At 42.0% G+C, this 12,277-nt stretch overlaps 5 protein-coding genes across 5 annotated transcripts; 2 read left to right on the top strand and 3 right to left on the bottom strand.

Moving 5' to 3' along the window:
* Positions 1-365: 365 nt before the first annotated feature.
* Positions 366-1,806, top strand: PKNH_0416000 (2-methoxy-6-polyprenyl-1,4-benzoquinol methylase, mitochondrial, putative; the record flags this gene model as incomplete). The annotated part of the gene is made up of 2 exons (XM_002257948.1): positions 366-492; positions 764-1,806. The coding sequence occupies 2 exons, from the start codon at positions 366-368 to the stop codon at positions 1,804-1,806; spliced, it is 1,170 nt and encodes a 389-aa protein (XP_002257984.1).
* Positions 1,807-2,016: 210 nt separating this feature from the next.
* Positions 2,017-3,915, bottom strand: PKNH_0415900 (conserved Plasmodium protein, unknown function; the record flags this gene model as incomplete). Its single annotated transcript, XM_002257947.1, has 1 exon — positions 2,017-3,915. One exon carries the CDS (start codon positions 3,913-3,915, stop codon positions 2,017-2,019), a length of 1,899 nt encoding a protein of 632 aa, XP_002257983.1.
* Positions 3,916-4,467: 552 nt separating this feature from the next.
* Positions 4,468-6,588, bottom strand: PKNH_0415800 (conserved Plasmodium protein, unknown function; the record flags this gene model as incomplete). The annotated part of the gene is made up of 4 exons (XM_039113869.1): positions 4,468-5,348; positions 5,454-5,990; positions 6,189-6,269; positions 6,354-6,588. The coding sequence occupies 4 exons, from the start codon at positions 6,586-6,588 to the stop codon at positions 4,468-4,470; spliced, it is 1,734 nt and encodes a 577-aa protein (XP_038969481.1).
* Positions 6,589-7,209: 621 nt separating this feature from the next.
* Positions 7,210-8,348, bottom strand: PKNH_0415700 (uncharacterized protein; the record flags this gene model as incomplete). The annotated part of the gene is made up of 4 exons (XM_002257945.1): positions 7,210-7,437; positions 7,624-7,757; positions 7,939-8,115; positions 8,303-8,348. The coding sequence occupies 4 exons, from the start codon at positions 8,346-8,348 to the stop codon at positions 7,210-7,212; spliced, it is 585 nt and encodes a 194-aa protein (XP_002257981.1).
* Positions 8,349-9,224: 876 nt separating this feature from the next.
* On the top strand, positions 9,225-11,862 carry PKNH_0415600 (conserved Plasmodium protein, unknown function; the record flags this gene model as incomplete). Its single annotated transcript, XM_039113868.1, has 6 exons — positions 9,225-10,483; positions 10,627-10,723; positions 10,904-10,999; positions 11,202-11,370; positions 11,483-11,643; positions 11,776-11,862. The coding sequence occupies 6 exons, from the start codon at positions 9,225-9,227 to the stop codon at positions 11,860-11,862; spliced, it is 1,869 nt and encodes a 622-aa protein (XP_038969480.1).
* Between the last annotated feature and the right edge of the window lie 415 nt (positions 11,863-12,277).

Raw genomic sequence — 12,277 nt, 5'->3', positions numbered from 1 at the left:
CATCACGAAGGGGGCAATCCTATTTTTTTTTTTTTTTTTTTTTTTTAACTAACTCTGAGGCGGTTTACCGTTCAAAAAAAAAAATGAATTAATATAAAGTACACTGTTGAAATTATCTGCCCTACGTCAAAATTTTTTCCTTACCCCTCGCATTACCATTTATGTTGTGAAAAACCCAAATTGATGAAGCAACTTTTAGGGTTACACGACAAGGAAAGGATTCACCTTCAGCCATGTCGCTCTGTCTGTCACCCGCACTTACTCTTTGAAAAACCGCATTAAGGATTGCCTCGAAAAAGAAGAACTGATAGGAGGTTCTTCTTTTTCCCGTCCGCTTCACACACAGACATCACTAGCGGAGCAGAATGAAAATGTTGCAGTTTTGTAGCTCCCTCCATGGGGGGTATTTCAGGGAGAAAAGACTGGGGGCCATCTTAAGGACAGGGTTGAAGTCTTTTAGCACAGAGAGCGACTCCTTTAGCAGCGGCGAAAGTAATGTTCTATGTCCCTAGGGGAAGGTCTTCATTTAGAGGATCTTTACTATTTATAGGCGTTTGACAAGTGTTTGGAAATGTGCTTCCTCTTACAATGTTGGAGTTAGCATGACTTGTTCACATTTTTTTTCTCACATTTTTCTTTATTTTTTTTTTTTTTATTTCCTCTTAATTGTTTTTTTTTTTTTTCTCCCCCTCCTCCCCTCTGTTCGTGAACATGGCTAGCTGAGTCATGTTGCCCCTTCCACACCCGTACCATTCCCCCGCAGGGCTGTACAACTTCGGCTTCAAAAAGGTTACAGAAGAGATAAAATCAAAGCTGGTTTACAACTTATTTAGCCATGTGTCCAACAAGTACGACTTGATGAATGATTTGATGAGTCTGCGTTTGCATCGTTGCTGGAAGGATCAGCTGGTGAAAGAGCTAGATTTATTTTTAAAATATCATAGCTACAAGATGCAAGAAGAAATTCACAAAAATGAAGCAAATTGGATAAACCAAAATAGAAAAGAGGAAAGAGCCGCATCCTGGGAAGGCGCCCCCAACAATGAGGCAACCCACTTCGGTGACGGAGAAAGTCAAACCGGCAAGGCGCCGAGGTATGACGGGGTACACACAAGTGAAGCAATAGACCAAGGGGAGGAAAGCTCTGCCAATATTTCTACTTGCAAAATATTAGACTTAGCTGGAGGGACAGGAGATATAGCCTTTAGAATATTAGAACGATATAAGTACTATTTGAAGAGGATGAACAAGGGTGCATATTTCGATGGTGAACAAGGGAATCCCGATTTATTTTATTCAAAGTTTACCCCCGAAGTAATTGTGGCCGATGTGAATAGAGACATGATCGAAGTAGGAATGAAACGAGCAAAGGAAAAGAATTACCAAAGGAATATCAAATGGATAATTGAGAACGCAGAGAATTTAAATTCCTTTGACGATAATTCAGTAGACATAGTTACCCTCTCGTTTGGCATTCGAAACTTTACCAACATTCCGAAATCGTTAAAAGAGATTCATCGTATTTTAAAACCTGGAGGAAGATTCTTATGCTTAGAATTTTGCAGAGTTAATTGTTCTATTTTGAAGCCCCTTTATAATGCCTATTTAATGAACTTCATTCCTCTGCTTGGAAAATTTGTAGCAAGTAGTGAAGATTCTTACAAGTATTTGGCCGAAAGTATTCAAACCTTCTTAACTCCGGATGAGTTGTCACAACTTATGCACCAGAACTCTTTTCGAAACATTTCCTACTCTACCATGACCATGGGTATCGTCGCCATTCATTCTGCCTACAAGATTAACTAACGCGTTCTCCACGGCAGGTTTGTGGGATACCTTATATGTCCAGTGCAGTGTAGGTGGGGGCGTGTGTTGAGGTAGTTTTTTTTTTTTTTTTTTTTTTTTTTTAATTTTTTTTTTATTTACATCCCCATATGGATGTAGCATCAGCTCGCTGTAAACGCGCCTATCTGCTTCCATGCGTCGTTTCTTTGCTTTATTTTTCCCACTTTGCCCCTACTCGGGCTCCTTTTTATTTTTTATGTAATCGAGAAAACTCGTATACTGAATTGTGTTGGAATACTCGCTGAGAATATTATGGACGATTTCGTTCTCCGCTGTCTTACCGGGGTCGTTCTCAAGGTCGCTTCTTATTGGTTCATCTTGGTTTAATATTTCCTGTTCCTTGTCATTCGCAGGTGCTACGTGGGTGTCTTCTTCGGCGCCACTGTTTTGATCCTTATTCGCGTCTACTTTCGCCTCTCCTTCATGTCCGATCTTTTCCTCCGTGAATTCCCCGATCGTTGAGTCTTCCGACAATTCTTTCTGTTTCTTTCCCCCTGTATACATCTGTTCTCCTTGCACTGTTGCCTCTTTTTCCACATCCAATTTGGCATTTCCTTCATCTTCAATCATCACTTCCGTTTCTTTCTCTACCTTTACCTGCTCCCCGTGTTCCTTTTCGCCTTCCATACTTTCTTCTTTTCCTTCATTCACCGTTGTATCCTGTTCTTCCGCTACCATCACTCCTTGTTCTTCCCCCGGATTTGTCTCTTTTTCATCCCCAATATTTTCTTCATTTTCTTCCACCATCTTAGATTCCTTGGCTTTTTCCATTTTCTCCTCCTCAACGTCCTTCATCTTTACCCCTTTTCCTTCATCCATCGTTTTCTCCATTGCTTTCGCTATCTCCTCCTCCGATGCCTTTTCTCTTTCCTCCCCCTCATCCATCATTGTCTGCTTCTGCTTTTTCTTTTTCGTTTTCCCTTTTTCCTTCTCCCCCTTTCGCTCCCTCTTCTTTTTTGTATCTCCTTTTTTTCGCTTGGTCTTTTTCTCCTTTTGTACCTTCCCTTTCCCCTCTGCCATTTCATCCCCATCGTCTGGAATTCCACCCCTTTGTATGTCTTCTTCTTCTTCTTCCACTGTAACGCCCATCACCTGTACCTCGGAACACTCCAATCCGTTATCTTCGTTATGTTCGATAGCCTCCTGCTCATCATCATCTTTCCCCATTTCATGGGGATATCCCATAATATCACTTGGCACCCCTTCCAAATTTTCTTCATTTTTTTCACCCTCAGACTTGTGCACTATCTGAAAATGTCTTGTCTCTTCTTTCTTTTCTTTCTCTTCAGTTGAATATATTTTCTCCTCCTCCTCTACTTCAAGTACACCTTCCCTTTCGACAACTGTAGGTTCTTCATTTGGATGAATCCCCTCTGTACTGTCTGCTCCCCTCGCCCCCGTTTCTTCGCATGTTTCGTTCTCTTCACATGGGAGTTCACCTTTATTCTCGTATACTTCTTCTTCATTGTTTTCAGATGCGTCTATACGATAGTCCTCTACCGCTTCGTCCCCGTTCTCTTCTCCTTCTTGACCCTCCCCCTCAGCATCTTCCTGCACCTTCTGGTTGCCGCATCTAGAGGGTTCATCCCTTCTGCCTGTACCGTGTAGTTGGAATTTTTTCGGATCTTTTATTTTCACACCTATTTTCTTCTCCGCTATCTTACCACACCGTAATTTTTTTTTTTTTTTTTTTTTACGAAACCGTTCCCCTACCGTAACATGGACGGAGGTCCATTTGGCTAAGTGGCCATATTTTTTGGATTCTGTACATGGGGTTCTGCTAGAAGCACAGTCACTTATGCGGCTATTACATTTCTCATCTGCACGTGTGGCTCTCCCCATAGACCCTGTCTGTACCATCTGCAGCGCACGTATTTTCCAGGCATACCTCTCGCATGTCTCACTCAACCAGTTATCATAATCGGTCAACAGGGACAGGAGTTTGTAGCACTGCCTTTTTTTATTGTTACAGGATTTTAATTTCTTTTCATGCCCGTAAATCAGCCTATCTATCCGCGTAATGTCTCTCCAGAAGGGTTCGCGGTTCTCTCCGAGGGAGGTGACGCACATCTTCGAACCTTCTCTTCCTCTTGCCGTGTATGTTTAATGCGTATTTTATGAGGACTTGTATACACTCATTTAGAAAGCATCATTATTACCATTTCTACGTTATGCCGTTGTTACGGCATTATGCTGTTGTGTATGTGTGTGTGTGTGTATTTTTTTTTTTTTTTTTTTTCGCTGAGGCACGCGTTACAAAGGAGAAAGAGAAGCGAGGATTGTTCGCACCATTGCCGCGTCGTCCACATGGGTGATACAGTGGTGATTCCCCCAACGTGTGCATTTTACGATTGCTTCCATACAAATGCACACGTATACACATGTAAGGTAAAAACCATACGCCCGTGGCACACACACAAAATTGCTTTTTTTTTTTTTCCAACGAATAGATACACTAAACTTTACATGATGCATTCTCGAGAGTTCACATATCTTGCCCTTTGACGGGTTCAAACAGAGATGAGTCATGTTAAAGATGGTAACATATTATCCTTCCGTTTGGAGAAAAAAAAAAAAAAAAAAAAAAAAAAAAAGCATTCTTTATAATTATTGTAGGCCATACTAATGAGTGCAATCGTGGTAAACCTCCTGGGAAGGAATTACCCTCTCCTTCTCTTCTACGGTTTTACCTAGAATTTCCGGCAGGTTTTGATCGTCTGATTTTTCCTCTTCCTTCTCATTAACTACATTTATGTGCTGAACATTTATATTTTTTTTTTTCTTTTTTTTCTCTTCCTTCTCTCCCCTTTCTGCTACTTTTTTTTTTTTTTTTAACTTAGTTCTCTTGTCCATATTAGACTCGACAAAGTGTGATTTGTCCATTTGTTCCAATTTATTGTTTGCTACGCTGAGATGGCTATCCTTTTTTTCGTGCCCATTGTTCAGTTCCTTGTTGGGGTGCTCTTCCACGGGTACTTCATCTGTCTGCTCACTCTGCTCGTTCACCATTACATCTACACCGTTTTCTCCCCCACTTAACTCCTTCACAACAGCTGCTGATGTTTCTTCACCGACAGAGGCACCCTTTTGATGATTGGATTCTTCCTCTTGAGTAACCTCTTCTGTGCATTCCTCCTCTTCTTCTTTTAGCTCCACCTCTATCTCTTTATCACCATCACTGTCATTGTCATTCGGACCATTTGGTGTAACCATCTCGTTGTCATTCTTCACTTCCGCCTCTGTCGCGTATATGTAACACTTCGATGTGCCCATCTTTAGCGATCCTACCTGACTGCTTTGGTTTTCTCCATTAGGTTCACTTCCCTCCTCCGAGACAAATTCACCGTCAGACTGATTCTGGGCCATGTCCACATGGGGGATAAAGCGGAAAATACGAGTACCTTTTTTCAGATTTAATCGGGGCTTACTTGCCCTTTTTTCTGCACCTCGGATCCATTTCCATTTTGGCTTTATCCGGACGGGAAAGTTTCTCCCTACTTTAGCTAAAAAAAAGGGGAAAATACTTTTTTTTTTTCAGTCGTGTAGGTGTTACTATAAGAAGATGGGTTCTAGTGGAATGCGTTTTTATCTAACTTAGATGTACGAACCTTGGTACGTGATTCCGCATTTTACCAGAAGGTTCTTCGTGCCTTTTTTTTTGAGCCCATTGACCAGTACTTCAACCTCCCTTGTATTCCCAACCCGATGCCCAATGCACAACTGTCGCAAGAGAGAATTTTCTTCCTCGTATATCCTGCAGAGTCTCTTATAATATCGATTCAATAGATAATATTTTTTAACCCTTAAATTGTGTTTCCTTCTCCTGCTTCTTAACTTCTGCAATCGTTTTCCTTCCTGAGGTGAAACATCCAAAGTTCCTTTGTACCCCCCCCAGCCACCACCATTTACTATTCCCCCCAATACTGTATATATATTTTTAATTTCTGACAGAACTACCTTAGAATGATACAAGACTAGCTCCTTTATCTCCTCATGTTCAATCGTTTTCACTACATGTTGCAAGTCCTTGTATTTATTTGCCTCTTCCGCGCTTAGAAGAATTTTTAAAATATGTTTAATCCAGTCTTCTTCCTGTTCAGCTTGCTTGTTTAGGAGGATATTCATGGGTCTTTCCTTTGGGGAATCTTCAGGGGGGGGGGGGGGAGGGGCAAATAGTGGAAATTATGAACATCGTACATGTTAAAGGGTTGACTGTGTATATAGGGTGTGAGAACAGTATAATAACCCCATTTTAAATACCATACAAATTACATACAAAAGGAAATTCCATCGGTGTGAGCATGGACACATATATAAATAATCAGAAAAGTTGATGGGCTTACCTTTAATCTCCCCCCTCCATCTGTAGGGGGCATATTCCCCTTCTGTAGCGCTCCGGCCTATGGGTTTATTGGTAGCACCTACTAAGTTGTTTCAAAGTAGAGAAGAACGAGCTAAGTAAAGAAAATACCATCTGAGGTTGATCAGAGCGAAACAGATGGACCTACCAAAGACTATGGAGGTATATGTCTGTAACTCTCCCTCTTCATCAGATGTATCGCCCTGTAGGATTGTCCAATCGCTATGGCTTGAGGCATCCTTCCCCTGTGAGGCATTTCGGGTGAGTTCGAAACTCCCACAATGTGGATCTGCTGTCCCCATAAGCGAATACCTATTTATGGCATTACTTATCGTGGACGTATACAGTTGGGGAGATGGATCGTTTTTCTGTTTCGTAGCCATCTGGCAGATGCTTACAGGGGTGAACAGGGACGAGAAGACAACGAAATGGTAGAAACGATGGAAGCACACAAGTGTGTGTAAGGCAATGAGTATGAATGATTTTGTTAAATTGCATATGTACTAGTTCTATATACATATGTGTGAGCGAATCAGTTCAAGAGACACTAACCACTCATGATCACATATGCAGACACATTCCGTCGAAAGTGTGTGCGAAAGATTCTTTAGAAAAAAATGGAGAACCCCCAAGCGACATTACCATGTGCAGTGCGGATTAGAAATTCCTACAAGATCATTCGTCATTTTTATTTTAATGTTATTAAAAATTTTTTTTTTCTTTATTATTTATATATTTTATTTTGATCCCTCGATATGTCACTAAAAAGGTGGGATAATTCAAAGGGGGCGGGGCGACTTCCCTGTCGTGATCCCCTAGAGGGGCGCTTGTCTCGTTTTGAGTTGGCGCAAAAGAATAGGTGGGCCAGTGGGCGCAGAGAGAAAAAAAAAAAAAAAAAAGTAACAAAATGGAAAATAGGATGGACCACAGGATGGAGAACATAATGGAAAACACATTTGATAATCAACTCCAACTTTCATCCACGCGCACATACGTTCGTGCCACTATAGCAGCCTCCAGTGCAATCCCACGCGCTCCGCGTTCCTGTCCTCTATACCCCATGAAATTCCCAAGGTCTGCTCGTAAAAGACATTAATTTTTGAGTCGTTGCCAAAGAAAAACTCTCCCTTACACTTAGGTAGGTTTCTAAAAAAGGTTCCCAGGTATTTTGCTTCGCTGGAGATGATCCAGGCCCCGCTGATGAGGCTTCCCGTGCACCATTCGCCGAAGTACTGAAGTGGAGGGGAGCGGCGAAGGGAAAGCAGTGATGAAGAAACGAGGGTGATAAGAAAAAGGTGGTGGTAACAAAACCAAGGTGATTAAAAAAGGGCGATGATGCGTAAAGTGGCCATTTGCTGTCTGCCTGATTGCAAGCTCGAATGTTCGCTCTGTCACGCTACTACACCGCTCCTCCTCACGTATTCGCCGGTGGCGGAAAAGAAGAAAATGCCACGACCGTCCTTCTTGTTGTGCTTCCACTCTCCGTAGTAGAAGTCCCCATTGGAATATCGCTGGAACCCTCCTCCGTGCTTTTGTCCGTTTTGGAAGTTGCCTTTTTGCGGGGTGCCCAAGAAATGGATGTCAAAATGAAATGAGGAGAGTTAAAAATATAATAAAAATGTTCGTCTAAGTTGTCGGAGAAGCGAGCAGAAAAGAAGAGGAAAGCATTAGGCATTGTCTTAACGTTTTGTATGTCTCATTCCTTTTTTCGAGATGCTCATCTGTCTAATTACCTTCGTAAAACTCCCCATTCCTTTTGGTTAATTTTCCTAATCCTGATTTCTTCCCATGAAGATAACCCCCCTCATAGATGCTTTTGTTAGGATAAACATGAAGTTCTTTATTTTTTTCGTCGACTACAGATTCATTAACTGCTTTGTCAGAGAGTTCCTTTTCTTCCTCTTTCTCACCTGTGCGTGTTTTGTATTGCTCGTAGCAAATCGTCAATTGTTCGTAACGCTGGTATGGGGGGAAACGCTCCCAGTGGAAGGAAAGTTGACATGGTTACCCTTCCAAGTTCATTCAGCATTGGCCCATTTTTGCACATAGGGACTTTAGCATGTTGGTCATGCGTTACTATGTCCTGTTGATTCTTACCTAAGGGAGGGGGTTGTCCCTTCTTTTCACTTTCCCCTATCTCCATGGTTATCGGTCGGAGGTATTATGTTACCTGGTTAAGGAAATCGTCCTAACGGAGGAGTGGTTGATGGAGACACACACTTGTGTATTGCTCCTCCCCCTCCTGCACAACATCTAATGTCGCAGTCAAATAAAATGTACCCCCCCCAAAAAAAAAAAAAAAAAAAAACTGTCCAAGTCAGATATTTTCCATCTCAGAAATTGCCAAAATTAAATCATTAGCACTTATTGAATATCCAGAGGTTTTAATTTTAATTAGAGCATATTAAATGCTCATTAATGATTTTTTTTTTTTTGTTTCCTTCCTTTTTATGAAATGTCACTAGAATGTCTCTCCTCTGTTGGGCAAAGCAGCACAGCATACTTGTCTCGAACTTCTTTTTTTTTTTTTTTTTTTTTTTTTATCGCGAAATGCTTGCGCATTTGAATCACCATCTTGCACACATGAATGGTGCATCCCACGTTAATACTTTACTACAGGGGGGATGCTCATCGTAAGAAGAAGAAAAAAAAGGCTAACAAGCGTAGGAGACCGAAAAAAAGGTGGACAAAAGCAACAGCAGGGTTATCCACACGCGCTGATGTGTACGTCACACCCATCCCGGGATATCCTCTCAGTCGAACCTCCCGCATGGACGTGTCTACATCTGCCAAGTGCATAAGCCTATTTTTGTACATAGCAACGGTTTCGCGAGTTGTGCCGATGCTCGTACGGGACAGTGAGTGATGCGCTGTACGCAGAGGGTGGGGGGAAGTTGACTCCCACACAAATGTAGCCATCTACATACACAGACGCATCATTTTCGCGCGTCTTCGTGTGAGGGTTTTCCCTCTCTGACATTCCTCGACAGACGCAGGAAGGAAGAACGGGAAAAGCAGAATGGGTTTTCAGAGTGCAATAGAGGAATCGAACGACATCACCAACGGGATGGAAAATGAAAGGAGGAAAAATGGCCACCAAAAAGGATATAAAAACAGTCATCAAAAGGGTGATCAAAAGGGAGGTCAAGAAGGCGATCAAAAAATGGGTCAAAAAAACGGTCAAAAAAACGATCAAAAAGGCGGTCAAAAAAACGGTCAAAAAAGGGATAAAAAAGATGGCCAAAAAAATGATCGCCAGGATGACCACACGAACGAAGAGAAGGTCGCGCAGGAGATGAAGGCAACCTCCAGACAGAACCACAGAATGAATCCACTGGGGGGAAGCACCAGGAGGATTCGAAATGAAAAATATTCTACAGAGAAGACAAAGAAACACTACCTAGACAACGTCGACAAGACGCTACAGAAGAGGAACATCGACTGCGTAAGTTATGTGTACAAAAATATGAACGACGAGACAACCTCCAAAACTGCGGCGAACAGTGTCAAGTTTGGTGGGGGAGAAAGTCGAGTTGATGTGGTTCGGAAAATGTTACTCTTCGAAAAACGACCCAAAAAAAATGTAACCATTGGAGCCAATCGTAGTAGCGCAGCCACTGGGGATGATTGCCCTTGTTCGAAGGAAGACGAGAACGTCCAGTCGATTATATACTCCACCTTCATCAACACAAAGTTGAGACAAACTCAAAACCATGCCACCGAAACGATTAGTAAGCCCCAAAAGGGAAAACTAGCCAAACAAGCACCAGGATCAGGAGGGAAAGACAAAAAGGGCAATTATACCAGTAGTGGACAAAGATTCTATGCTAAACAGAGCCAAGTCAACCCCGATGGAATAAAGCAGAGTGTAGATGCGTACAGACAAAACCTGATATCAGTCGTGAAGAAAATTGTGTGTACAGATAAGTCCCAACAAATAACAGAATCAAATGAAGAACTAAGAAACCTGCAAAATGATGGCACCTTCTTTTATGAAAAAATTATATCCGACAGAGAGAAAAAAAAAAAAGTGAATTACACTCAAACGAGTACCCTCTACCAGGAGGAAGAAATAAAAAGTTTTGCAAAATATATGGCCAAACAAATTGTGAACGAAGCTACCATTCAGCTTACCTACGAGGAAAATGTAAAGGCGATGGAACAAAAGGAAAAGACTGTGCAGTTGAACCATCAACAGAATGTACAGACCTATTCGCATCTCACCAATTTTCAGCGGGACAACTTGGAGGTTATGGCTGACGGGACCCAACTCTCCAGGTGAGTCCCTTACTCAGTATCCCTCCCAAGTTCTTTTGCGAATCCCCTTTTTATCATTCGCAAAGAGGGGAGACTACCACTCGCTTAGCTGATTAATTATCCCCCTGGTCGATTAATTTTCCCCTCCTACGATCGCCCCTCAGGTGCCTGCATATATTCAGCAAAATAAACACCTTCGGTTTATCCGGAAGTCTTATAAATTCCCTTCTAAGGAAAAATGTCCAAGAGGTGAAGGAGCAGGTACACTGGAAGGAAGAAATCTAAGGGGGGGTGGGGGGAAGAGTCCCGCTATGTTCTATTCAAGCCTCCACTTTTCTACAAATATCAATTCGTGCTAAATGCATGCGCATATTCTACACATTACATATACATGTCACTTTTTACCCACTTCTCCCCTTTTTTTTTTTTCTTTTTTTTCAGAATCACGGACAGAACAGTCGAAGTCAAATTGAATGGAATAACCAAGTCACAAAACATCTGCTCAAAAACACTATCGCCTTTATAGCCACGGAAAAGGTTAAAATGCAAAAAAAAAAAAAAAAAAGAAAAAAAAAAAGGATCGTGCTAAAATTTATTGAGGTCTTGACTCATCATCCACAGGGGAGAGCTTCCTCCCCTTGCTGAGACTTTCGTCCAACTGTTTGCCGATTCTTTGCATGTCCATGTAAGGACTTTTTTTTTTTTTTATCACGCCACGCCCATCTGCATTCCTATCCAGATCGTGTCTTATATCGCGGAAGAACTGATCGAGGATTGCATCTTAAATTTCTTCCGCATGGATAAAAGGGACTCGGACATATTAATTAACAACATGGAGGATCATAACATTTCTCTCTACGATCGGAGACGAATGGAGAGCGGCCATTTCAATTTCGTCCTTTCGAATGGTAGGTCCATGTGGAGTACTTTCCTCATCGAATGCGCCTAGACTTTACAAGCATGTCGATATTTTGCCGATTATGCCACTTCACCATCCCCTGAACCCCCCACCCTCACAAGACAACCTAAACGTGAACATCCCCGTGCGGGTGAAGAAGCACATGAATCTGGAGGACATCGTAATAATGATAAAGAATCACATAAAAAAAAAACAAACTTTCTTACTTAAAGAATACAAGTTGGACTTCCTGTGTATACGAGACGGAACTCGCGACATCACGGTTCGTTGGGGAAAAAGTGTCGCCTCGAAGGGACTTGGACGCCACTTCTCCATCACTCCGTCACGACGTTCACTCCACATTCACTCCACATTCACTCCACATTAACTCCACTGGCACGCGAAATCCCCGCAGAGTATCCACGATCTGTTGTCCTCCGAAGCCAACCACTTCACCATCTGCTTAAACAAAAAGGAAGGAGAGGCCATACCAACTCCCTAATACAATATTGCAGTGCCGAAAAGAAAAAGGTACACACATTTTCGAGAAAGCAAAAAAAATGAGTTTGCCCTCTTGTGGGGAAACGTACCGAAGGATGCCATACAATGCGGTGGCATGATGATGTACATTTAAAGCACGATGTGGTAGGTTGCCCTTTTCATCCCACCTGAAGGTAATCACCCCTTTCCCTCATTCGGTTGTTCTCCTTATTCCCCTCGGTATGCACTCGTTTGCCTGTGCACATGCGTATGTACAATGACACGTATGTATTTTTTTCTCCATTTGTTTGCTCTTTTTTTTTTTTTTTTTTTTTTTTTTTTTTTTCTGTGATTCTAAACCGAAGGGTGGGAGATGCTCCTCCACACAATTTTGGCTGCTGTTTTTTTTTTTTTTTTTTTTTTTTTTTTTGCGCTCC

The sequence above is a fragment of the Plasmodium knowlesi genome (genome assembly GCF_000006355.2).
Source record: "Plasmodium knowlesi strain H genome assembly, chromosome: 4".
Lineage (NCBI taxonomy): Eukaryota > Apicomplexa > Aconoidasida > Haemosporida > Plasmodiidae > Plasmodium > Plasmodium knowlesi.
This window is presented reverse-complemented; position numbering and strand designations above follow the sequence as displayed.